This window comes from Lagopus leucura, unplaced genomic scaffold, assembly GCF_019238085.1.
Source record: "Lagopus leucura isolate 7727_CA_CO unplaced genomic scaffold, USGS_WTPT01 Super-Scaffold_100157, whole genome shotgun sequence".
Taxonomy (NCBI): domain Eukaryota; kingdom Metazoa; phylum Chordata; class Aves; order Galliformes; family Phasianidae; genus Lagopus; species Lagopus leucura.
The window spans coordinates 26,097,032-26,124,723 of NW_024962334.1; the positions used below are offsets into that span (position 1 = coordinate 26,097,032).

General features: G+C 35.5%; 1 protein-coding gene across 1 annotated transcript; it reads right to left on the reverse strand.

Moving 5' to 3' along the window:
* Positions 1-4,861: 4,861 nt before the first annotated feature.
* On the reverse strand, positions 4,862-27,692 carry NXPH1 (neurexophilin 1). The gene is made up of 2 exons (XM_042888548.1): positions 27,618-27,692; positions 4,862-5,779 (listed from the first exon to the last, which is right to left on the reverse strand). The coding sequence occupies exons 1-2, from the start codon at positions 27,690-27,692 to the stop codon at positions 5,018-5,020; spliced, it is 837 nt and encodes a 278-aa protein (XP_042744482.1). The 3' UTR covers positions 4,862-5,017.

A 27,692-nucleotide genomic window follows, 5' to 3' on the forward strand; every position in this document is an offset into this window, starting at 1 on the left:
CACCAGATTTAATTCCAATTGGGCCTTAACCTTCCTTGTTGCATCTCTGCATACCCTGAAAGTGTCCCTATATTCTTCTCAAGTGGACAGACCTCTTTTCCACATTCTTTAGACTTTCTGCTTCCATTTGAGTTTTTCCAAGATCTCCTTGCTCATCCATATGTGTCTCCTTCCTAATTTGTCTGATTTCTTACTCCTAGGTGTATACCAATCTTGAGCTTGGAAGTAGTGATCAACAAACTCTTATGGGCCTCTTTACTTTCCAATGCTCTAGCCCATGGCATGCCTTCAAATAAGCTCTTGAATAAGTCACTGTTCACTTTCCTGAAGTCAAGGGTTGCAATTGTACTTACTGGCTTGTTTCTTCCATGTAAGGTCCTGAACTCCACTATCTCATGGTTGCTGTATCTGAAGCTGCTCCTGACCTTCTCATTCCAACATGTCCTTCCTTGACTGTAACAGCAAGGTCCATCAGCACACTTCTCCTCACTGTCTCCTCCGCCACCTGCATCAGAAAATCATCTTCCATGCACTGAAGAAACCTTCTGGACAGTGTGTGCATGGCAGTTATGCTTTTCCAGCAAATATCAGAGTTGTTGAAGTCCCCCATGAGAACCAGTGACTGTGAGCATGAGGCTGCATTCAGCTATCTGTAGAAGGTCTCATCAGATTCCTCCTTCTGTTAAGGTAGCCTCAACTGTGTCACTCAGATTAGCCTACCTCTTACTTCTCACCCATAAGTTCTCCACTAGTTTATCAGTGATCCCTAGGCAGAGCTCAATACTTTCCAGTTCTCTCACGTAAAGATCATTTTCACCATCTCACCTTGCTGGTTCGTCTTTCCTAAAGATTACGTAGCCATCCACGAAAGCATTTTAGGTATGAAAACTGTCCTAGAGTGAGATCATGGCCCTGTGACCACACATAGATCCCCAGTTCTTCTTGTTTATTCCCCATGCTGCATGCATTGGTAAATAGGAATTTCAAAAGAAAAAAAAAAAAGGAGCAGAGGATGCAATCCCTGTTTTAATCTGCATTCTCATAACACATTGTGTTCATAGCAGTTTGTAATATACCTATAGAATACCAGGTTACAGCATGAGAGTCAGAGAATGCATGATAATGCTGTGATTTAATCACAGTAGCATACTCCAACTAAACACCTTGGAGCAGTATTGTCTAGGTCAACGTACAGCAAAACACCACAAAACCTCCTTTCTGCTCTCCTATAGGTGGAATTATAATATTTCTTGGTTCATCCTAAATAAGTACAGTGAATTTCAACATTTTTTGGCATTATATTTTTTTCTCAAGGGAAATTTTAAAAGACAAGCTTTTTTTAAAAATGTGAATGTTCTAGTTTGTTTACTATCAGTTCAAATGTGGGGAAAAAGGTAGAAAGGGATAATATGTTATGAGTCATTTCATGAGCAAAGAAGAAAGTGAATTTTCTGTTCTGTGGTGAAGTATTTTGATATAAATAACAAGTTAAAGTCTTTCAAATTTTCATCACTGTAGAGAAGTTTGATCTGAAACAAATGCAATGTAAAACCTCCTATTTCCGGTATCCTAGATTTCTTGTCGTAAAAACATGGAAGATTATAAATAAGCTCTAATGTTGATCCACCCAAGGCAAGTTAAGTATATTGCTCCTTGCCCAATTGTATGATCCATGTATTTTTGTAATAATTTGTTTAACTAAAATAACCACATTTGTAAACACTTTATATTATTAAAAAAAAAGAAAAAGAAAAAAAGAAGGAACAAAGCCACTAACCTCATTTTGTAAACATCAATACCTTAACCTTCTTTAATCCTAAAAATATACCTTTAGAGCTATGCATCTTTATAATGTCTAGAATTGGTGGCCTGTAATAAGGCAAGATTTGCCTAGTCTAGCACTCCATTAAGGCATTGTTCATGTACAAGACCCAGATATCCATATGTACACTGTTTAACTGAATTAGAAATACTCATGCTCACTGAATTCCTTTTTCACCTGTCAGAGGAGTAATTTTTTTAAAAGTTAAAAAACACAATATAGTTCCCAGAGAAACTGAATGAACCGCAGTGTAGTATTAGCAGATAAGTAACACATTATATGCTTTGATTTTAGATCCCTGTTTCACAACCAGATCATCAAAACAACTCTTCCAAGTTCATTCTCAAGAAAGCTTATCAGGAGTAGCAAGTTCTTTTAAGGCTTAAGACTAAAAACATTGTCACTGGCTGTGAGAGGCAGATAAAGTACCAACTACCACAATTAGAAGAATCAAATCTATTGCTTGAAAAATAACTCTTTTGCGTCTTGGTGTTACTTGAAATCTATCTATATATATCTATGTGGTATATATATATATGTATATAATTTATACAATTCATAGAATGCAACTACTTCATATATTCATGAACAGTATAAAAAAAAAACATAACGAAGTTGTACCAGTAGTAATCATTCACATTCACTCTTCAGAAATATAAACAAGAAACCACACATGTAATGTTCAATCATAATACAGGATGCTAATCATATTTAAAACTGGACATCTATATACTATCATATGTAAATTAGTACCCTATCGAACTAGATAGCAAAATTTTCACTGACTTGAATGGAGCCAAGATTTTACTCCTGGTCATAGAATGTATTACACTGTGGTATATATTCACAGCACTTACTTTCCATACAGCACAAATGAGGAAACACTACTAGTACAATCACAGTTCCTGTCAGAGAAAAAACAAATGAGCTGTAGCCCAACATACTCCTGAATGTAATCAGAATCTGGACTGTATGGCTTGGACATTTTCTTTCTCTAAATCTACACATGGCCCAGGACCACAAGGTTGTCTTTGGAAAGTCACATATAATGAAGAAATAATTCCCACAGGCATATGCATTTGAAGGAACCAAACATTAATAATATGCAAGTCTCCTCTCCTACTTGTACATTATTAGGAAAATGTTTACTTGTTAAGCATATATTTTATTCACTTTGTTTCATTCTCGTTTACGTTCTGCATGTTTCAGCAAGAGATGTCCACAACTGGATGTTGTTTCAAACTTCTCACTTCTTGAAACATTAGTAGATTTATTGGGACTTTGTAGAAGCCGCTCATGATGTTGTGCACATTTGGAAGCTGACCCATCTCTGTATTCACAGCTTTGACAGAAGAGCACAGAACCTGGGGTAAGAGTGAGAGGGGGAAGGAAGCATTGCTAGGAAGGATAATTCGGAAAGATAAGGGGAAGAAATACTGAGTTCTTCCTTAGGCAGCCTTCTTTTAAGCATGGCCTTGCTATAGTCACTTGTAAACCAGCTAGTGGGGGTAAAGTGTGCCAGTACACACACAAAAATATATAAAAGCTAGGAGTTTTTCATTCATATTAAGAAAATTCCCTAATCCATATACAGGGATCTCTTAATTCCATAAAGAGAAATCAGTGCCTCAGAGGAGGCTAGAATTAAGGCAATGGCAGGCCTGAAACAGTGTGGCATCATGTTTCCCCACTTCTAAACACTGATGAATCATTTCAAACAAATCCTAAATTTTGTAATTCATCTGAATGGGGTCTTCCACTCAAGTTATCAACGCCCTTCGTAGTAATGACATTTTCTTGCTGAGAATCGGGCCTGAGAAGTTTTTATATGTTCTCCATACATGTCTACAAGTATTTACACATACTCTTATGCACACATGTATATATACACACACAAACATGCCCACACGCAAATTTATAAATATATGTACATATGCAAAGAGGTAAGATTGAAAACCATGTCAGATTTGGAACATTACCCACTTTTCCGAACCATTTAAACTACCATCTACACAGTACATATTGAAACTCAACTTTAAGATTTCTTTTATTTTTATGTACAGCTCATTTTTTTGTTTGGAAATAAAATATCTAAGTACAGACAAACTGTAATGTTTATATGTATAGCTTTCAACAATACTTTAGCTGAATAAATGCTTTGTACATAGTTCTGTCTTTTAATGAGTTTACAGCTACATTGATAAAATGGATTCCTCAATTCCTTGATTGTTTTCAACCAATAACAAGCAGAGAGACAATTACAAGTTAATATTAATAAGCAGCTCAAATAACACTGGTTAAATTATGTACAATACAAACCATTCATACAAATCAAGACTAGGATATTGAATTTGTTACAATATTTTGTAATAAAGATAAGACAGCCACTTATAACTTACATGTCCTCCATGAGGCATTTTCCTTCCTAAAGATCATCTGGAAGGTTTTAAAATAGCTTTGCTTACTAAACTCAACCAGGTTTAAAGAATCAGAGCTTAAAGAGTCAGAGAAACATAAAACCAGAATGTCTGCCCACATGTAAATTCCAAATGTTTGCCCATCTTTACTGGTAACAGGCTCACTCCATGGAAAAAGAGCCACCTAACACCACCTTGAATGTGCCTACTGTATGCTGGAAAAAGTCACTATGCTTTGCTGTGTTCATATAGCAAGGAATAAACTCTAGACACACATTTTTCTCCCATTTTAACAAGTATTAAGCCCTACAGTATTATTTACTGGTACAGCTACTCCAAGCAGTAGAATGCATGAGTGGGGATTACTGGTATACACTAAAAGGACTTTCAAAGAGATTTCCACCACACTGTGTAAGAAACTGTTCTCTGTCTAGTTAATCCATTTTGCTTGATAATAGTTTATCCCAAAACTTTAGTTATCAGACAATGAAAATCTCTCTTAACAGGAATCTCAATAGATATGAGCTGAAGAGTGTGTGTCTCTATGTTTATGATTTTATTTCAAATCCATAGTGATTTACAACTAGATTAATACATGGTGCTGACTGGGCAAAAATGACATTAGATTGTTTTCCACTAACATATTTGCAGCCATATGACATCAGCAGCAGGTAGACACATTCCAGGCAATAGATGTGGCTTTCCTCCTTGAGGTTACAGCCCTGTCATACGAACTCCTTTATTCCCCAGGCTTCAGTCTCAGACACGTGTTTTATCCTCACCCTGAGGGGAAGTAGGGTGTGTCACTGTGGTAGTTGTAATCAGGACACACCTTCTGTACTAGTTTATAATCTGTACTATAAAAGGAAATGTAAATACAGATTACTTTAAAGGGCTTGGAGCAGAGCCATGACACATGGCTCTGGGTCTGCTCCTGATAACAGGTTTTTGAAGGGTCATAGTTGCAGAGTGTGTTCTTGGTAGCCTTGTCAACCTTTTCGTACTCGATTCGACAGTTAAAGGACTTGGAATCTTTGGCATCAATCACTGTCTGTTGTGCCAAGTCAAATTCCACTATTTTTGTAGGGGGCACTAGGCTCACAGATACATTCCCTTGACCAGTGGAGTTATGCCTGAAGTAAACGCTAAACGTCCCATTGCCATGGTCAACGATTTTTCCTGTTATTAACAGATTTAGCTTCACAGTCTTGATGTTGGAATGAAAATCGCCCCAGCCAAACATTTTCTTAAATTTCCCAGTCTTGACAATAGGCCGTCTCTTTGCCCTGGGCCGAGGCTCTTGTAGGTCTGTGGAGTTCCTCAGCCAGTCCCAGAGATCTTGCTCAGTATAAGTTTCTGGGGCATCATATCGCAGGTCCAAATCTGTATCATTCTCCTTTCCACGAAAAGTCTGTGACAGCAGTCGGCTGATGGACAAGTCTTTGCTACTTTCTGTCCATATGTGCTTTAGTGTGGATTTGGAGCTTCCTGATTTAAGAAGTTCTGATTTACCTCCATTTGTTAAATTTGCACAGGTAACCTGAAAAAGAATGAAGGAAAAGAAAAAAGAAAGAAGACATTAAGATATATAATACAAAACCCACCATTTCCTCCTGAGAAAATGAGCAGATTTCAAAATCATAAAGAACTATTTTTGGGGAGAAAAAACTACTGTTTTTTCAAAAAACAGAAAAATTCTCTGTACTCAAGTAGAACAAAACATAACTGTCTATTTTCCTCTTCTTTCCAAGTAGTTGTTATTTAATTCTCTTTCGTCAATCTTTTGCCTTCAGAATTAATTCTGACCATTCATTTAATTCTTTGGCATACAAGCTATGTCTTCATGATGCCTGTAATTGATGAGTAAGGAATGAAGTTTGCAAAAACTAAGGTACACAGCTGTGTCATCCTGCTTTTGGTGACCATTTCTCAACTCAGAGTCAAGTACTTTTGTTTTAATGTTTTCTCCTCACAGTAGCTGTTTTTTCCCCCATCTGAGGCACATTCATTTATCATTACTGCCTCTTGAGTTCACTGTTAGGGTGTTGTCTTGATGCCAATTTGACCATGCTCAAAGTTTATGTCACTACAAATCCGACAGTAGCAACCTAATTTCCCTACTCCTTTTGTAAAAAAGACATTAGTCTGCAGTCTTGACTAAGACCTTCAGTAACAACTACAGTATAAATAATAGAATAATGTAAGTTTTAACAAGTTTCTTCAACAGCAATAAATCTACTGTGAGTTATACCCCAGTTAATGCAAGAGGAGTCACTCTCTTTTGCTCCCTTTCTAGATCAGCTACTGATTTGCCTTATCTGTATGAAGTCTGACATGCATTTTTCCCTTCCTCACTCCTGTTTCTTCACATCTTTCTCCATGAACCAGAGTGGTCTGTGCAAGACAGAGAGTCATTTGTGCAATTTCAAGAAAAAATATGGCTACTTATCTGAAAGTAATAATTTTTAATAATTGTACAGAGCACATTTAAATTAAAAAAAAAAAGAAAAAAGAAAAAAAAAAAAAAAAGGGAGGGAGAAAGAACTGTGGACCATGTTCCTAAAAATCATAAATTTCGGAGGTAGGTTTTCACAGAATTCAGTGTTGGAGCATTTATTTATTTATTTGCTTATTTATTTATTTATTTTCTCTTTGCTTTAATTGTGTGGAAAACCAAGAACAGATGCAGCCTCGCAGCTGTCTAACTCACAGCAGTCATGGAGAGCAGGAAGGGCTGGAATTAGCAGGGGACAGCAAGAAAACAGGAGGCATCTACAACACCCTTAGACTCATTTCTTTAAAAGCTTAGACCAGGCACACTACCACATTTTTTTTTTTTAGTATTTGAACTTACATGAAGAAGCCATTGAGTTTCTTATTTCCCTTTTCATGACTACATAATTCATTCTGAAAATGCCTGGTTTACAACTCTGTGTTCCGGCACTGAGTTACATTGTGCCTTCATATTTTCAGTTACATCTTTCTTTTTACTTAAAATAGAATTGAGTGTATTCCCAACTAAGGAAATATATTGAAAATTGGCTAATATTTAAACCATGACCCCTCTCTACTGCTTTAACTGTAGGTATATGACATGGACAATGTCTATCACAGCTTGACCTTTTCATTTCCTAACAATAATGGAATTGAAAATGCTTTCATTAGCTTAAATACACTTTCAAGACCAGTTGAAGACATATACATAAAAGCAGACTAAGAAGCCTTTGTATCCTCAGATAGGAGATATGCCCACAGCCTTTACAGTAAACAAATAGGTAAACTGTTCTGTCACATCCCATACTACAGCTTCCCAGTGCAATTCCAGTGAGAGGAGTGAGTAGAAGTAATAGCTAAAATATGGGTTTTATTTAAGATCTTGCCAAAGGGATGACTTTTTCCTCTTTTGAAATGAAAGAAGGATAAACACAGCCTAGCATTTTGATAGCCACTTCCTAGCTGCATCTTAGAATCAACACAGTGAGCCAGGAGAGAAGCTGTAATGAAATGCACTGATGGTGCACTGGTTAATGAAGCAGCAATGAACATGTCACGGAGAGAGCGAATGAGACTCAGAAAATAATTTTATAGTGGCATATGTGGAAGGCGTGCAAAATAAGGGGAGATATGCGGCTAAAAGGAAAAATGTGCCTGTCCAGCATGAATCTGTCAACCTGTTATGAATCTAAGCACGTAGTTAGGAGAGCTAGTCTACCTACAATCTGTAGGTAGGACACAGATTACCGCCACTATATTTTTCTTTCCTTGGAGCTTGCATTTCCTTTGTTTGCCTTTCTGCCTCCAATAATTTACATTTCATAGGATTGCAGCAAGTTCCATGTAACAAGATGTAACGGAAGAAAAACTATTTAAAAATAAGGTCTTTTTTTTTTCCAGCTAAAACTGAACAACAAAGGGAAGCAAGTATTTTTTTTTATATATAATTGCTGACTGATCCAATACAAGTACATTTTTGAAAGCCAGTATATTTCATGGAAATGAATGATTCAGATCCCATGTATGTTCAACAGCTTCATACTTGACCTAATAAATACAACTGATTGTTACTGTCATTTATTTAGTAACGTCTGAAAGGCTTCTAGTCACGCAGTCAGCCCTGAGACCTCTGCAATTTTCATTGTGGGTAACTGACTACATTCATGACTAAAGGCCTGAACCTGCCCTCCCTAGTCAAGTGTTTGTGCAAGTACTCGAGAAACAATCCACAACTGTTAATAAAAAAGTTCTAGAATTCATAGCTCTTCACTAACGTTTTCCAGCCAAGTACCTTTTCATGTACTGTTAGTGCACTATGTGCTATGGAAAGCAGCTAAATGTATCCTCAGAGACTGGCACACCCAATAATACAGAGCACTTCTGTGTAATAGAATTTCTGCAAGTGCAGCAGTTATTTTCACATGAACTAATCCACAATTTTCTTCTGTCTCTCTTCTTTCCAACCATAAGTCTGAAATAATACAGGAAAGATCATAAAATCCATGTGATTTTGCACTTAGCACTGTGAAAACCAGCTTACTGAAACACAGACTCATTTTAGCAAAACCTGAAAAAAGATCCAATTTTAAATGACTAATTGAAGGTTAAACCCCAAAGTAGACAAAATTCCATCCTGGCTTTTCCTTCTTCTTTGACTGTATGTGCATATAATCCAGAAACGTGCATACAGTCCGTTAACAAGTAATTCAACATAAAACGAATTGCCTTCTCTTCCAAAACCACAGCCACTCACAGACTGCAATGCATTCCCCTTCATTATTTATCTTTTTTTCAGTAACAAATTTCAGTAAGAATTCACTGGGACAGTTGAAGTCTATACAGTAGGGATGAGAATGAGCATTTTTTCTCTATATTTACATTATAAAAATTTATAGAGATGACAGGAACAGATTTATGTCTACTTCACTCCACAAAAATAAGACCTATTTCAGCTTCTGTTGGCTGAAGTGATCATGGTCCAGGCTTGTTTTTCATTGTATGTATATACAGAGCTTTCTATGATAGCCAGTCTTCACTGGTAGCTTTAAGCTTTACTGTAATGGAGGAACACTAGAGTATACAAGAAACAACAAAAAGTTTTGCCAAGTACAGTGCAATAAATCAATGTTGCAAAAGGGCTGAGGAGATGAATTTCCTGTGACTACATAGCTAGAAGTGAATAATTATGATGTCAGTAGTGTCTGTATAGAACAATAGTAAGGAGAAAAAAGATTTAGGAAAGCTTAGCCATTGCAACAAATGTTACTGGAAAAGCAGCTCAGTAAGTATAACAAATTGACCTTTGCTTCCAGTCTTGTATCTTTAATGGAAAATACGACTCTCCACTACCTAGTAAAGCTTACTGATATAAAAAAGGTACAGGGACCAGACTGCCTGGAACCTTTTTCAATGAATAATGACAAACAGCTATTCCATTTCTTTCTATGTTTTTAGGCAGAAATATAGACAGCAGTTTCCCTGGACACAATACATCAAAGCACAATTAATAAAAGACGTAGGAACTGATCTGTAATGCAGTTTTTTGCTCCATTAAAACAGAATTTTCTATTCATTCTATATCCTTCTTTTTGAGGATGAAGAAATTTTCATGATGATGTTTAGCTTCATTAGATGTGTTTTAGTGAATATCTGCAGTTCATTTAGGACTTCCTAAGGGATAGGTAGGATTTGTCTCAAAAACCTTGGAATCCTTTTTAAGACATTGAATTCTGAATGCTCAGTCAGATCAAACCTGAACATTTGAAACAAAGAAAACAAAGTTGGAAAGTATGTCAGGAAGTCGTCAGGGTCTTAAGTGGTGAGTTAGGCTCTATTCTCATTTTAGGGCAAAATCAACCATAGTAGTATCAACATTAAGATTAAATCTCAAATTTATCTGAGTCATTCAAAGAGATACACAGTATCTTGATTTCTCACTTTTCTCTAATACAGTTCATTATCTGTAATTACAGTATTGGCTTAGAAATTATGTATTTGTTTCTCTGAATATATGACTACTTGAGGGCAAATGAAAATGTAAACAACAATCTAATACTCAAGGTAGAAAATCTCTCTCTTCAGGTAAACAACTAATCAAAACTGAAATCATTTTTGTTGGCATAGCTCTGTAGCAATTTGGCAGCACTGTTTGTGTACCCTCTGTACACAAGAACTTAGAATTTTCTTTCGTCTGTCAAATATCCCAGCTGATGGAACAGTACTTATGGACATAACTGTAAGATAGACTCAGTGAAGGAATTGTGGCTGCTATAAATTGATATGTGAGAAGAGGGCAAATGCAGAAAATCTCTCAAGTTTCTACCTCACACAAGCAGAAATCTGTGTGTCAAACTTAGACAACATTTTTCTGTTTGACCAGCAAAGAATAAGTATTTAGATTTTTTTCTTTTTAAATCAAAGCATCATCAAGCTCAGATGAACGTGAAAAAATGAGACAGTAAATCCTAATTTACTCAAATGAGAACACAAAAATGGTTATGTGGGATCAAGCCAAAAACTCTGGCCTCCAACAGCAGCCAGAGGCCATTTATAAATATGGTGAACAGAGGTCCTTGCACAGAGCCCCAGAGAATTCCATTGGTGACCTTCTTTCATTACTTATCATTTTAAATGAAGCACCTGAAGTTTTCTGCAATATTATGTAAAATAGTCATTTGGGATCATTCACTTCAATTATGTGTAAAAAACAATATTTATGTTGCACAGAAACCATAGGGAATGTAAAACTTTTTCATTGTCTTTTAGCTGTGAAATAGAATTTAACATACACTGCAGTTCTTGCATAGATTTTAAGTTTCATTAAGATTTCCTTTGTGCTGTTTAAATTCGTTTTAATTTTTAAGCTATACTGTTTGTTCCAAATGGCTTTTATTTGAAGGAAAATTTGAGCTTTAATTTTAGTTGAGTTAAATTTAATAGAAATTTAAATTAGAGTGCTTGTATCTGTTGATATCTGATTTGGACCTGACTAAGAATCAAAGGGTAGTTAGAAAATTCATATCCAAAGGCTCTGATATATCAATAGGTACACTTCTTTATGTAGGTATATTACAATTCTTAGTAATTGTATTGTTGATTATAAACACAATGTTAGTAGCCTATTATCCGTAAGTATGAAAACTAGTTAGTTTCAAATAATCTTCTCAGAATGCAAAGATGATACAACATATTCAGAGGTTGGTTTCCAGTACTTTAGAATTACACATCAAATTTTGTTTTAATCTTATTTACTATCCTTTGAATTCATATTGCCTGTGGCTATTGCCATAAGCTCTGTAAATATTAAGAAACAGACTGAAGAAGGAAAGTGGTATACTGCCATCACTTTTTAAGGAGTCAGAACATATCCTGTGTCAGACCAGTTCATGATTTAGAGTGGGAATCATCTCGCTCACCACCTCACTTGCATGGGATTTAGGTAGTAGATACAAACAACTCTTCTAGGCTTATTCCACAGCTAATAACGTGAGAAACAAATGAACTACATGATCTATCTCAATTAGCTATTGATGGACCATCAAAGACTGAATAAGTGTTCATCATCTTGTACTCCTACAGTGCCTATCACTTATGAAATTGCCATTGAGAGAATACTGTGAAGGGAGCACAAATATTGCAAGCCAGAAGCTGGACAAGTTTGCTCTATCAAAACCATTTCCACAAGACTATAATCACACCAAAGTCTACCATAACCAATACTGTAAGTGTGCTGAAGCTAGTGCTGTGTTGTTTGTACAAGTAGTGTAGTCTTAGAATCATAGAGCCACAGTGTGATATAATTGTTTGGATCAGAAGGGACTACATGGATCCCTTGCCATGGTCAGGGATACCTCCCACTACCATCTACCTCCTACCTACACTGGGCTTGAACACTTCCATTATTCCACTTGAATACTTTGTAGCATTGCTCATACTTTTAGATCTAAGAAATTTCCTACAGAGGGCTTTCCTTTCGATGAGAGTATAGTTTTGTACTATTTTGTTATCTTTGGGATTTTATTTGATCTTTGATCATACAAATCATTTTCACAAGTGTTTACAGTCTGAAAAATAGCCTTCCTTGAGCCTGTTTTGTTAACTAGTGATTAGAACAAATGTTTAATACTTGAGCGTTCAAAGAGTTCAAGAGTGCCTTCTAAAGAGACATATAGGCACCCAAAATCTGTCAGACAGTCTATGATTATGGGGATATTTCTTCCAGCAGCACTGCTCTGATGTTTTTCTTTCTCAATTTTCTCTGCTTTGCTCTACCTGAGTATTGTTCTTTCAGCTGTGGCAGCACAGCTCATTGTAAATTCTTTGTAATGATTTTCTTTTTCCTTTCACAAGCTACCAGAGTGGAAAAATGACTTGAAGTTAAACACCCAGACTCCTCTAAGTGCCTGGAGAAAGGCTGGGCACTTTGAACCAGGAATCAAAACCACAGATCCATACAAGGAAGTCATGAGATATCAGCTCTAAGAAACATTCTACCTTTATCTAAAAAGCAGAGGCAAAAAAAAGAACTGCTGTCTCTATTGTCCTTCAGAGAAGGGATCTCATTGTTTTTCTTCAAAAAGTGTCTCCTGAAAAAAGAAAAATAAAAAAAGGAAGAGATTGCTATTGAAATTAATCTAAGAGATGAGAACATCAGCATGATGCCACCTAAATTCTTGTCCAGAAGGCCACAATGAAATCTAGCATAGCATCTGCATTTTTTCAGTATAGTTCAGGCAGAAGCTCAGTACATGGATGAGATCAGGCCAACCAGAGCCATAAAAGAAAGCATGGCACTATGCTTCCAGGTCAAGAAAAGGAAGCGTTGCCTCATTTAAAGGTATTTCAAGAACTGGGTAGCTCCAAAGATGGTAGAAAATGGACTATATAAATACACTTTGTAACTGTGATTCTAGAATACATGAAAATTTATGAACTGTCTCTGCTCAATTTATTAGTCAATCCTGACCCACCACTGAAGTTAATTATAAAACTCCTAGAGGAGCAGAAAAATGAATATAGTGTGGCATTATGTAGTTTGTTTTCATTTTCTTGACTAGTAATATAATTAAGGTAGAATTGATGCTGTTCAACATCATTTCTCTATCTACTTAGAAAACATTACACTACCACATATAACAGCCTGTGAACTGAAGGACCAGCTGAGTTACAATACAGTGTGAAATTCTTCTCATCACAGTTTTACAGCTTTCTGCTTTCTGTCATAGAAGTGCTGGAATTCTCTCCAAATATTTCTAATGGTAGAGATGCAAGTGAACTTATAAAGATTTGGAAAATGATTGAAATATATCTGTATGAAATATCCTATTAACTCTTGCACTACATTTTACATTTTTAGAAAGAATTTAAACTAAACTGTTGAAGCTTGCTGCCTGTGTTGTCATTAAGGATTTTTTACTTCAGTGGATTATGGCTTTTGAAAATTCAGCCAGCTCTGTTCAGCAGGAGATTAAACTTCCATGGAATAAATTAAAGTGGGTTAAAAATGTCTAACAGAATATTATGACCCTTGTATTATCCCAGTATTGTACAGTGCTGCTAACTTTGAAATGAAAGTCTAGGTAGGTAAATAAATTTTGTCAAGGATACATTTCTCTTTTTCCACATTCCTGTAAGCCTCTTTTATTAATATTGGTATGCCATTTTCTGCATACATGTATAAAGTAATATTAAATAAAATTAGATTTTATTTGAAAGGCCACAGAGCAACATTTTAATCAAAATTTGCCCTGTATTTTTCTTCATAGATAACTAACACACTAAAGAAAATGTCTACTTTCGTATGGTTACACATACCTTCTGAAGAGGATAAAAAAGGCTGTACACATGTTCTACACTAGTTAAATGGAAGATATCCCAGTACTTTATAGTGGTATCACGGTTTTGGTTGAGATAATTTTCTTTGTAGAGGCTCATATGATTCTCTGTTTTGGTGGGAGGGAGGGAAAGGGGGGCTGGTGAAAATAGTTATCACACACAATACACCACAGCAGTGTTTACACAGACTGAAGTACTCTTCCTTCTCATGGTGCTCTGACAGTGAGGAGCAGTGGATGCACAAGGAGCTGGGAGGAGGCATAATTTTCAAGCTACGCCAGGGGAGATTCAGGCTGGACATGAGGAAGTATTACTTTTCAGAAAGGGTGGTCAGGCACTGGAATGGACTGCCCAGGGAGGTGGTGGAATCACCGACCCTGGGGGTGTTCAAGGAAAGGCTGGATGTTGTGTTGAGGGACATGGTTTAGTAGGAGCTATTGGGAATAGGTGAACGGTTGGACTGGGTGATCTTTTAGGTCTTTTCCAACCTTAGTGATTCTATGATTCTATGATTCTATAACCAGGACAGCTCAACCCAACTAACTAAAGGGATATTCCATACCACATGATGTCATGATGTTCTGCAATAAAAGCTGTGTTAAAGAAGGATGAAGGAAGAGATGTTAGGAGTGATGGCACTTGTTTTCCCAGGTAAGCACTATATGTGATGGGCCCTGCTTTCCCGGAAGTTGAGCAAACCTGTTGCAGTGTTCCCAGATGGCAGAAATGTTGAAGACATATGGAAATGGCAAAATTTGCTCTTGATCTAAATCTGAACAGGACTCAACCACCAGTGCACATTTGATCATCTGGGATGTAGGAAGATCAAACAGCCTCAGACAAATACTACTTCATCTTATATACATTGTTGGTCTTTCTGTAACTGTGAACACAGATATCATGCAATATCTATTATTCCATTAAGAGGAATAAAGTTACAGACTACTAGAAGAGGATACCATATACGAATTTCTCTACATTTGTAAATTACATATATTTATTTAGTTAAATATTCCTTGGTAGTATAATCCCTGAATTTCTGCAGACTAGTTTTTAGGTTTATGGTATATATTTCTGAGTTGATCAAAGCAGATGCTGTGAAGGAACCTAGCATAGTCAAAACAAAACAGAATACCCAACAGAAAAATCAACATTTTCTGTGCCTAATAATTATCTTGTATTTTCTTCCTACAATAGCATCATAGCTAATTAAAAGTGAAAATTAATAGCCAATGGATTAATCAAATTCCATATGCAAATATCTGGCTCATGAGAGCCTTGGTCCAATTGCTAGTATCGTCACTAAGGTCATTAATTTAAATTGAGATGAGTTACAAGTCTTTTGGGCATTCACATATAAGTTGAAGGAGGTTATTCATTGCTTAGTTCTTCATACCAAAAATGAAAAGCATAAGAAGAAAATACATGAACAGCATTTCAGCACGTTGATTTCTAAGATAATAAGCATTCCTATGAATTTGCCTTTGGAGGACCACAAGTACTCTCCTATAACATGGAGTAGTTCTGATACATAGTTTTAAATGTACCAAAGCAAGTTGAATACAGATAGTTCAAGGTCTGCTAGGTTGATATCTTTGGGATTATTTTATGCTTGCTGATCTCTGCCTAGCACCTTCAAAGAACAGAGAAACTTTTTTTTAATCAAAACTTGAGTCCAAGTTTCATAAACCCTTCAGAGACACTTTCATAGACTTTCACAGAAAAGAACCTAACTATTCCAGTTAGCAGAAAATATAAACATAGCTTCCAAATAGAAATACATAAGCCCTAAAGCATTTGTTATACTAGAGGTAATTGAATGCATTCTCAGACTAGCATCTCTTCAGCTCACTTCAGCTACTCCAGTGTCTTGATCCATAACTGCATATCCATGCAGGGTGACTAGAAGAAATGTAGTTTTTAAAGGCAAATTATTATGGACAGCCCAAAACCTATGAACTTTCTCCAAATGCTGGTGGCTGAAATATTTTAAGTTGAATAGTTAACAGAATGACTGCAGAGTAATAAAGTAGTGATGGCACCATATTACATTTCCTACATAAAGAATAAAAGTATAAAATTTATTATTCTGACCTTGTATCACAATGTCTTCTCAGTTATGTAAAAAATTCAACTGGTCTATCAAAATGGATTTAGAAAACAGTGAACTTGCAACATGTGTGGTACTCAGAAGGTTTTGAGAATTAGAGAAAAAGATGGAGTCTGGAAAATAAGGCAGGAATCGTTACATGTGTGGATTGGAGTATTTAATCAACAGCATGTCTGTAGAGAATCATACAATGTCTTATGTTGGAAGTGACCTTAAAGATAATCTAGTTTCAGTCCCATACTATGGGCAGTGTTGGCACTCCCCTGATCAGACTGCCCAGGGCCCAATCCAACCTAGTCTTGAATGACTTCAAGGATGGGGCACCTACAAATTCTCAGGGCAGCCCGTGCCAGTGCCTCACCACACTCTGTAGGGAGTAAAGAATTATTCCCTAACACATAACACAAATCTCCCCTCTTCTAGTTTAATGCTATTCCCCATTCTTGTCACTAATAGTATTAGACTACCTAAAAAATCAGCCTCCCTCCTGCTTGTAACTCTAGTACTGCAAACACTAAAATATAACAAACTCAGGATTCAGGAAAAAATCAGACATTATTGATTCCAAATCAGCATGAATCAGGAAATGTGGGGGTTCTAAAAATAGATAGAGAAGAAGGAACTTCTCATATCAAGTTTGAGAGATCATCTTGGAGTCCATTGTGCTTTGGCCTCAGATTGTTCTGAGTGTCACTGTCTTGACCACACTGAATTGTTTGGGCCAATTCTGTCTATAGTTCCATTTGTACCATCTCTTGTTTGAACTGGCTTTCAGTGGAGTGGCTCATAATATCTTCGACTTTCAGAGAATAAATATTTCTTTAAAGGGAGGTCAAGACTACTATGCATAAACATCTGCCCCCTCCCCAGAAGCAAATATATTTCTTCCATCATTGTATTTCTATATCTGTGTGGCTGAACAACAGCACAAAACAATTTAACCTTAGCAAGTAAATTTCATTTTTTACTTGCCAAATACCGGTACAAAAGATAACTATGAAAAAGCAATAAAAACCTCATTCTAAGGCAATAGGTAACATGCTTTTGCTATACTATACTTGCTAAATAACATTCAATGAACTCATAAAAGCATTTAATTTAAATTTAAATGCCTGGCAGTTCTATTCTTCAGGGAGTAAACTACACCTTTCCTTGCATTTCTTTGAAATGCATTTGCAGAATAGACATCATTTCAAAATCCACTATTAGTGTTATATATGATTACTATTACTGCAGTGCTCATGGTCCATCCTTTCGTCAGGGTTAGGACGTACTAGAAACTGCAAAAATATACAGTCCCTGCCATAGACAGCTTTATCATAGAAATAGAATTTGCCAAGGCAAGAAAAAAAAGAAAAAATATTTGTGATGTCACAGTTCAACTACAAAGTTAAGAGTTTGTACAAATCTCTCTTTCACTTTGAATGTCATACCCAAGATGTCCCAAAAATGTTCATTTCAATCACCAGCAGAGACATAGAATGCCACTAGCTGTTTTGAAAAGGATACAAATTCTGGGAAACAAAGACATCTCAGAGAAGATTTTACTGTACTCAGTAAGTCCATATGATCAAAGGAACTGAAATCCACTCATAGGGCACTAAGAGCTCCTAATATTCTCCACAGGCAAGGATATCTCTCCTTTGTTGTGCGACATGTATGACTTATTGCTTTGAAAAGAGTTATAGTAAAGGTAATTTGTATATATATATATATAAAATAATTATAAAGGTAATTATATATATATATAAATTACCTTTATAATATATATATATATTATATTAATATATATAAATATATATTAATTATATATATTATATATATATATAATATATATATAATCCATCCTTGAAAGTGTGAATTCATCAATTCCCCCTTCATCGTCCAGCTGTGAGTCAATAGCACCTCTTGGTAATTTCTAAACTGCATAATAAATAACATTTTCTACTTTATAAAATTTACTTAAAGTCTAATAATATAATTCCCATAAACTTTCTGAAAACCAGTAAAATCTTACTCAACTTAAAAGGATAGTTGCTTTTTAACGGGTTTCCTTACTTTACCATATAAATAACTAAGACATGAGAATGTAAGAAATGCTAGAAAAGAGTAATGTAAGAATGCAAGAAAAGTCCAATTTGTACTTGTTACAAGATTATATCCAATCAATGAATTTTTTTGAGCCCTTATCTTACAGATATTCTTTCTAAAATAAGTTTATGAAATAGTAGAATCCAGTAATATACTGGATGAACTAATAGAATAAATTGTTCCGGTAATTTCAGAATAATATTTTCTATGGAGCACAATGTAAACAGAGATTTGGTCTAAGAGACATCATGTTTACAAAAAAAAAAAAAAAAAAAAAAAAAGAAGAAAGAAAAAGTATTCAGTGACTCACTAGTTGCAGGATAGTATAAGATCAGGCTTTGTAATTTACAGTATCTGTATCATGGTAGTAAATATAACCAAATATCTGAAGACTAAACTCCAAGTCAAAGGCCTAATCCCTTCATCCTTAGCCCCCAGATGTGTTTGGCGCCCAGGAATTAGGAGAAGGGCAGTGACTGTGAGGTTCTAGAGAGAAAACACATGCGTGTATGCAAATAATTCAGCTATGGCACACTTTTGTCTAAAATTACCCATGCCTTTTCAAGCATTGTCATGTACTTTGAGTAATGCAGAAGCAGATCCTTTGCCAACATCACTGACTACCACTTAACTGATTTTTCAGTAGGTCCATGCCTGATTAATCCAGCTAAGGTTCTGCCCATACATATTTAAAATTACCAAATGCTTCATTTCTAAGTTACAATCAAGTCACTTAAAACAATTTTAACAGTACTTGTAGTCAAAAATATAATTTGATATCACCAAGGATAAAAAAATTTACAAATGTATCTACTGAGTATAAAGGATTCAGGCAGGAAAAGCAATTTTCCATCATGTCCTTCAGTTCAAAAATGAGCGTACTTTTCGTTACAGGGAAGAGCAGTAAGGGATGCATAGCAGTCTCTGTGTCTGTTCAATTAACTGCTCATTCTAATCTGATTGCCAGCAAGGGATCATTACGAGTTTAGTGCTTATGATGTAAAATATCTACTAGGAATTGGATTTTGATCATAACTTCATTTCACATCTGTTTCACACTAACAAATAGAACAAAAGAGTGTTAATCACTGTTGACCTTTGCTGGATTTGAACTGGTAACTTGATTCTTAACCCCCACTGAGGGTCTCTGAAGTAACTGTAGAGCCCCTGAGGCATGCAGCTTGACCCCCCTCTTTTCAACATTGGTTTTAGCCAACAACATCATCAAGAATATGCTCAGACTTGCCAATGCTAATTACAGCTTTGGCCATAGTTTTTCAGATGAAGTATAGATGAAACTGTCTAACTAGAAATATTAAGAAAATATGCTGGGCTCTTAGTGATTCTACATTAATCAAAAAGTAGCTCCAGCCAAGATCTTGCAGCCAAGAAGATCTTGCAGACTCATGCAACTATACAGTCAGGCTGCTTCAAAGAAATGGCCAGTTCCTGGCAATTGGAATTCTTAAGGAGCCAGGTGGAAATCTGTTAGTTTTGGCTTGTATCAAAATCTTCCCCCAGATGGTAATACAATTCCAAATAAACTGAGATTCACTTTGCAGTGAATTTCATTATAAGAAAGGATCATACAGCAAAGAGACGAACAAAAGGCTTTCCCCTCCTCAAATTTCAAGCTATAGTAGGAAGAACATTTCTTTGAGGCTTCATTCTGAATATGATTAGCTCAAAGTTTCTTTATCACCAAATCTAATCTTTTTTTCTTGGTTATTTTCAAATTTACATTCAATTATATTTTAGACTAACAATTACTAACTGAGAAAAGAAAAGCAAAGAAGCAGTAAGACCTACCTTGCACTCAGCACCCAAACAACAGGTATTTTAGTTGTAAAGCAGGTAGGATGTCTTGCAAAGCTTAAACTAGGAGAATGTGGTTTGCACTGTTTTTTTTTATGCTGCTTTGACAAAGCCCTCATTTCCTACACTGTCATTCACTGCATATTTTCCAAGGTGAATACAGTATTACAGTAATTGTATGTTTTCACTGGAGTAATTCATTTTCTCTTTAAACCAAGTTCTGGCCAGTTGGAATTGGGCAAGAACTACAGCAGATGCTAGTAGTTCACACAAAGGGACATATTAAAACATACTTCCCAGTTTGATTGGGCTACCAGATACTCTGTGTACACATCAACGGACAAATAGAGAGCATGGTTTACCTGTGTGCAAATAAAAGCAGGTTATACTGTGAGCTGACTATGCTTCAGTGGGGCTATTCTAGTACTACACATACATGACTGAAGCCTTAATCAGCTCCATGTGTTTGCTGAGTAGTCCACTGAGTATCAACTTACTGAAATAGGCAACTAATTTTTGTCAGAAACAAAAATATTATCCCTTTCATGATGTCTTGGTAATACTGTGGCATGCCTGCATGTGTAATACAAACTACTTTAAAATTAATAATTTTGACGATTAAAGCCTAGAAAAGAAAAAAAATTCCTTATTTTTCACCCTAAAAATCTTGGCAAGAGACACATGTGAGTACCTAAAACCAAAAGATGACTGAGAAAATTTTATGGTTTGTGTTTTATTGGCAATGTTTCATCAACTAGTATTTTTCAAACTTTTATACACAAAATCACACATCAATCTCAGTCAGGCCCTTCAGAGAACCAAAAAAACGCTTCAAGAGCCATGAAAAGACTTAGAACTTTTGAACCATTCCCAGCCCTCCTGTTGTTGCAGCAGCTCCTCCAGGAAGGCAGCTTGCCAACTTCCACAAACAAACCCCACAAACAAAACAAGGGAACTGAGTTATTGGATGGACTATCGACAGAACTTGTGGCCAGTATGCCAGGCCACCTGTTCTAGGGGGAATTGTGCCATGGAAAGAAGCTGGATTCAATTTCCTTAGCAATTCTATTTACGTGGTTTCCCAGTATCAAATCTTGCCACCTGGACAAACTCCCATTGTGTCTAGCAGAGAAAGGGAAAAATAGAGCAGAATGTGTATTCCCTCTCCCCGTACAAGTTTGAAGAAACCCCTAAGTAACTAATACAGATCTTATAATGGAAATGTAAAATCTGTAAAATAAATAAATAAACAGATGAAGAAATTTTGAGAGATTTACAAAAAAATAATAAAAATAATTAAAAACATTTTTCATTTTCTTCAAAATTCAGCGAAAACTTCAGGGGATTGAAAGAATGAAACACCTACAGATATTCCAGGGGGAAAAATATCTGTCCATTGATCTTATGTATGTATTTAATACACTAAGGCTTAGATGTTTGGAGGAACATAAAACCATTCACCAGCAAATCATCTTTGTCTTACCCTCAATACACTCAAAAGACAAAGATATCAACAACATACCAACAGAAAATTGTACCGGACATACACATATGAAAATTACTTTCTTCCTTTATCTTGCAACATAAAAAGCAATAAAAAAATCTTTCAGCATTTGAAGGAAGTATTTAAATTCATTTCTTCTTTTGACTGTTTATAAAATGTAGTTTGAAAAAACCTCAGTGACATAAAGTTTGTAATACTGCGGGAATATAATATACAAATAATATGCTCAAATACAGCACTTTTCCTTGAAGACATCAAAGTATTTTACAACAGAATTAAGTCTGTCTACTACATAAGTTATTACTATCATTAAAAATATAAATGGCAAAATGAAAGTACTGAAAGTGACACAACTTGCTCAAGAGAATCCGAAACTACCGTAAATGCCACTTCGACTGAAAAATTGTATCATCAACAAAAATCAATCCAAGAATAATCAAAGCCAGTTATAGTAGCATATTTGGTGAGGATATTAATTCAAATGTAGTCCTAGCAGAAAAGCACAAATAGAAGAGTATTTGTAACTGGAATCAATTTTAAGCTAATAAATATCTGCTCTGATCAGAAATTCAGGAAATAATTGCAAGGTTAAAAATAGAAAGTACAAATAACTGATGGCATAGTTTGAAAGGAAGTGTGTACATTGAAATCCAAATAATGCAAAGACTTTTTTTTTCCCCAACAAAATACCTGACTTGGGCATAATAAAAAATGTGACAAGCAGACAAGGGTACAAAGCTGCACAGTGCTGGTTCATCATTGACAAAGTCATATAGAGAAAGGAAGGTTTATAGTTGGTGAGGACCCATGTGACACTTTCTGGAGACTGAAGCTTTTTATTCAGAAAAGAAACAGATGTTTTGGCAGATAGCATAGAAGGAATCCTGTCAAAGACTATAAACTAGGCTTGAAGGCAAGAAAAAGGAGTGGGGGAAAAATGTGAAGTATAAAACAAAAGAACCAAAATGACATGGATAAAATAGAAATGCAGGGAAAAAAAAGACAAAGGCTTTGTTAAAATTGAAAAGAGAAAGTAATGTTCTAAACTCCTTGTAACTTTGGAAGAAGTTTTAAGGCAAAAAAATGAAACTGATCTCTCTTCTACTGGCACAGCTCATTGCAGCATGAGACTGGGAGATTAATTTTATAACTGCAGACAGAAATCTAATAAAGGGAAGAGTCAATGCCCTTTTTAAGCATCAGCAGAGAAAGATCACAAGAACCCAGCCAATATTAAAATGCAGCCGAGGTTTATGGACAACATTTAAGTAGGTTTATCCTGGAATAAAAGAAAATAGCTGACTTTGTAAGTGAAGACAGGCATACTTCAGTCATCTGCCCCTGCACCTTTAAGTTTTCCTCATTCATTTACTTGTGACAAAGACATTCCTTCTGAGCAAAACAAATACGCTAAAGAAAAACTAACTCAAACTCGCCAAGACAATTTCTGTGCATACTCTCAGCCTTAATAAAGAAGTTTGCCAAGAAACTTCTAGCTTGTTCCATTCTGAAGTCTACTTCAAATGGACAATTACCTGCAACCACTTCTAAAAATATCCTCTTTAACTCTCAAGAGTCAAGGGCATACCAGTGCATAAACAACAACAAAACTATATCACAAGGACAAAGCAAGATTATAAATTGTTATTATGGAATAATCTTAACTTCCATTGCAATAAACTTACTACACACTAAATTAACATGAGTCAGCCAAAAGGGTTGCTGTTTAAAGCACAATTCCTTAAGGTATCTTCAATTCAAAGATTAGAATTAGTATTTAAATGTTGTCCTATAGCGAGACACTATGAAATTTAATAATAACCTATACTTCTCATACACTGTACAAAAGAAAGAACTAGAAAGGTAATATTGTTATGAAAGTGTTACACTCTTTAGTCTTTTGCATGACAACCCTTACTTCAAATCATTAACATGTGCCATGTCTTGAACAGCAAGAAATAGAATATGTCTGTAAAAACAGGAAACCATGACAATATTCACATTCAAAGGAACGTACAAAGAATGATAGCAAAGAAATTAGTATACACCTCAATTAATCTGACAGGAAGAAATAAGGTTCATCTGGATAAAAAACTGACCATACAAACACATTTTTGCTTTTCATATGTATTTCCATCAGAGGATCCCATTTGGAAAGTTCTTAGTTTAAGTCAAGACCAGATTTTCCTGTCTGGTGGGCATGAAAGCACAAATTCACATTTGCACATTAACTATGTTCTCTGTGCTTCAATTGTTATGCGCAAAATTATTTCTGGAATTGTATCTTAGCCTATAATTTAATGGTTATTGTACATTTGGGAGAAGAGAGTGCACCTTAGTTTGCCACAGCTACATTTTTATTGACTGCACAGTACTGAAAGGGGAAAATCTCTTTTTGTTATCAGATTGAGCACACATAACTTGGAAGATTCACAGAATGCATATACATCATCAGTGATCAATTAGTGTTTGCAGTTACTGTGGGATTGAAAAAGTATCTGCATATGCATCTAGGATGCTACTCCAACTATTCAGCAGCAGAAGAAATTTTTGTGTCAGAAACATTAAGGAAAGGTAGTGTCGCACTTTTACCAGTTTTTCTCTGGGAAAACTACTTTTTGTACTCTCACCACCATCCCAGCCCCACATTTCCAGCTTGTTGTTCATCATTAAGAAAGAGTATGAAGTATTCTCTCCAGTGGTTTCCACTGACTGTAACTTCCAGGTATTTTGATATGATCAGTCCTCCCTGGGAAGATCTATATCATTCTAGTTTATTTCTTCCAATTCAGAAGGTATGAAATAGACAATAACGCAAGATCTTTCACCTTGCTCTCTCACTTTCTCTGAGGCATTTAGCTTCCCCTCCTTCCTTCTCCCTCAGACTTCTCAAAATTTTCTTCTACTCTGAAAGTTAGGTCTGTGCATTCTGAGAAACAAATCCTCCCTTAGTCTGATTGAAAGCCTGATTAAAAGTAAATCTCCCTTGTTCTGTAAAGAGGAAACAACTGAAATTAGTTCTTACTGATGGAAAAGTCTCAAGTCCAAAACGCCAGAGGACAGATGAACCAATCAAAAAGACAATGAAATCTTTCCACTAACTTTGATAGACTTTTGCATTAGGTCATTAATCACCACGGTTAACAACTTGAGGGGAGGTTTTGCACTAGAAAAACAGAGGCAGACAATACAACCTTGACATTTCTACTGCACAAGTAAAGCTCAGAAGATGTACCCACTGGCATTCTACAGTTTTTAGATTGTAATAAGTTTTATATTTAAATATAGTAGAACAATGACAAAGTATGGAACTAATGGTATTTGGTTTGTCACTAAGTTTTTCTGATTGGTTGCAGTACTTTTCTGATTGGTTGCAGTGATCATTTTTATTTTCATTTCAGAAATAAATAGTGTATCTACAATTAAAAAGATATGTGTCCTTTGCAGAATTATTAGTCCATGCACACTTATTCAGAAGTCAGAAGAAGCAACAAGTTATTAATACAAGATTTATAATGACAAAAACAATGGAGATATTTGCACCTCAGATTTAGAGATTTTTATAGCATGCTAAAATAATTTATATTCAATACCTAAACTTATATACTGAAGTTGTTTTCTTTGTTTACTGCTATTACACCCTATGTAGAAAAATGAGCAATATGCATAGCATTTCTTCATCTTAATCTTCCATCTGCTTAATGCTAATTTGCATGTGACTATGGGGAATCAGTCATCTTTATAAGATATTTTTACTTCTCTAACACTCTTCTACCTGGTATTTACTAGCCAGTTCACTGAACCATGTTCCTGAGTTATTCCAGGCAAGTGTGAATTATTTTGCTTACCTCTGTTATAATGCCACATTCTTCACAGCTACAAATCATTACCACTTCTCCTCATTTTACTCACCTATACTTCTTCATTGTATTGCTCCAGTAAGTGAAAATTACCATTGTGCTGATACTCACAAAATGGCTGAAGTCATTTGCCTTCATTTACATTTGCTATTACCAGCTAACTCCAGTGTTCTTTCATCACCTGAAGTTAATCATCTTCCCTTATCCAAGAAAGCTAAATATTTCAGTGGTCGCCGCAGTTGACACTGGCTTTTACTTATTCTAAATTGGCACCATTTGTACTATGGGTGTGATGAGTGCAGAGTCTTTGCAGCCCCACTGAACATAGTTAAAGGAATCACAGACATAAAAGGTGGGGTACGTGCATTCAAATAGATATTTACTAGTATCTCTTTCAGATTGTGCTGTAGCCAGTGCTTGTTAGAATAAATTACATTTATGTACCTTTTCTCCCTTCACTAGTTAACTTTTAATCTAGCTGAGGTAACAAGACAAGTACTTGAAATTAATAATTAAAATTCTTCCTTTTATTTTTGTGTTTTAATCATGATCAAATAATAGCTTTCTGAAACTGGATGTTTGGATCTCACTATCCTGAAGAGCAGAAGTAATACTTAAAAATCAGTAATTTCTTGCTTCCCAGTTTCTAGTAACTTCTTTTAAGTCATCTAACATCTTCCCTCTTTTATAATGTAACTTTTACTACACTTGCTCAGATGTTTTGGGTCTTTAGAACAGACTTATGATGGTCCCTGAGCTTTTCTAAACTTTAGAGATTCTAATATTCTGATCATGTGCTCAGGTATGGCCTTGATTTCCCTCAGTATTTCTTCTACCTCTCCTAGGAAATTTTCATCAATTCTCAGCATCTGTCTCCCACTCTTGTGAATGTTCAGGCAAGCCATTAATTTAATGTCTGGAAGTTCTGACCATTAATTATACTAGCTTCTTACTCCTGCTACCTTTATGAACTTCTCATGTAAAGTACTTTAAAATGACTTCACAAAAAAGTTCAGCATGTCTTCTCCCACTTTCTATAGCTTTAGGCTTCAAAAGAAGCACATATTTGCCACCTTCTTCTGTAATATTTAAAAAATGAAATCTGTTTTGTGAACTAGTTTTTCCTAAATGTACTATTATCTCCTGGTCTCAACCGTGGGATGTAGTAATAGCCTTGATCATCTGCATTAATTCCCCAATTTTCCAGAAACTGACCTTTTTTTTTTTTTTTGCAAGCATTTAGATATAATGCATCTTGCAAGAGAATTTTTAGTGGTAAAGATCATTAAAAATTGAAACTAATCAGCTAAAGCTGATTAAGAAAATACTGGGATAGCATAAGTATTTATCAAAAATGTGCAGAATTGACCTTCTGTCACTATTACCATTGCTCACACTGTATTTTTGTACATAAGTAAATACGTTTTTATTCACGCATGTGATTTTTAAAAATTCTTTGTCTTCTTCAAACAAAAAATTTAGATTTACACACTAGAAAGGACGGGCACTGTACTTCTGATAAAACTTCCTTTCAATGCCAATTAGTGTTTCCCTTTTATGTATTATAAAACTGTATCAAATGCCTCTAGAAATTGGGATCACATAATATTCTTTGTAAACAAGTCAGTTCTGTAAATGATGCTAAATAATTTCTCATTTGGTTCAGCATTTTTGTAGATGTTTCTGCATAATATCTTTAAAGAATACCTGCTCCTATTCGCCTACAAAGCCGAAAGTATTATCCAGTCTGTCATAAACCACCTGAAATCTCTATTATTTTAACATCTATTCCTCTGGTGAACCCTGGCACCCTCACACAGAATCAAATAGAACAAAATTGTCAGCTTGTTTGACCAACTTCTGCCTATAATTTTCTAAATAATCAGATATAAGTTGTTTAGCTTCATCTTCAAATTCCCTCTTATTTTTATCCTACCTATCATCTCCAGTGAGATTTTTCTCCAGTTAGACCAGAACATTGGCTTCCATTACCCATTTGTCAGATATTTTTAAACAATCTCCTCTGTGATTTTTTTTCCAAGCATCTGTCTCACAACCTCATTATCTTCCTTCAAATCCCTCATTAAAACTCTCTTGCTGTGATGCCTACAAAAAACATGGGAGAATGTTTAAGCTAATAATGCAGTGAGACACTTTCTCTCATGCTAACCGACGTCGCTTCATCATTTCGTTGTACTTGGCTGTTTGGATCCATGTGTTGTCTCTTATCTTTGATTTGAATCAT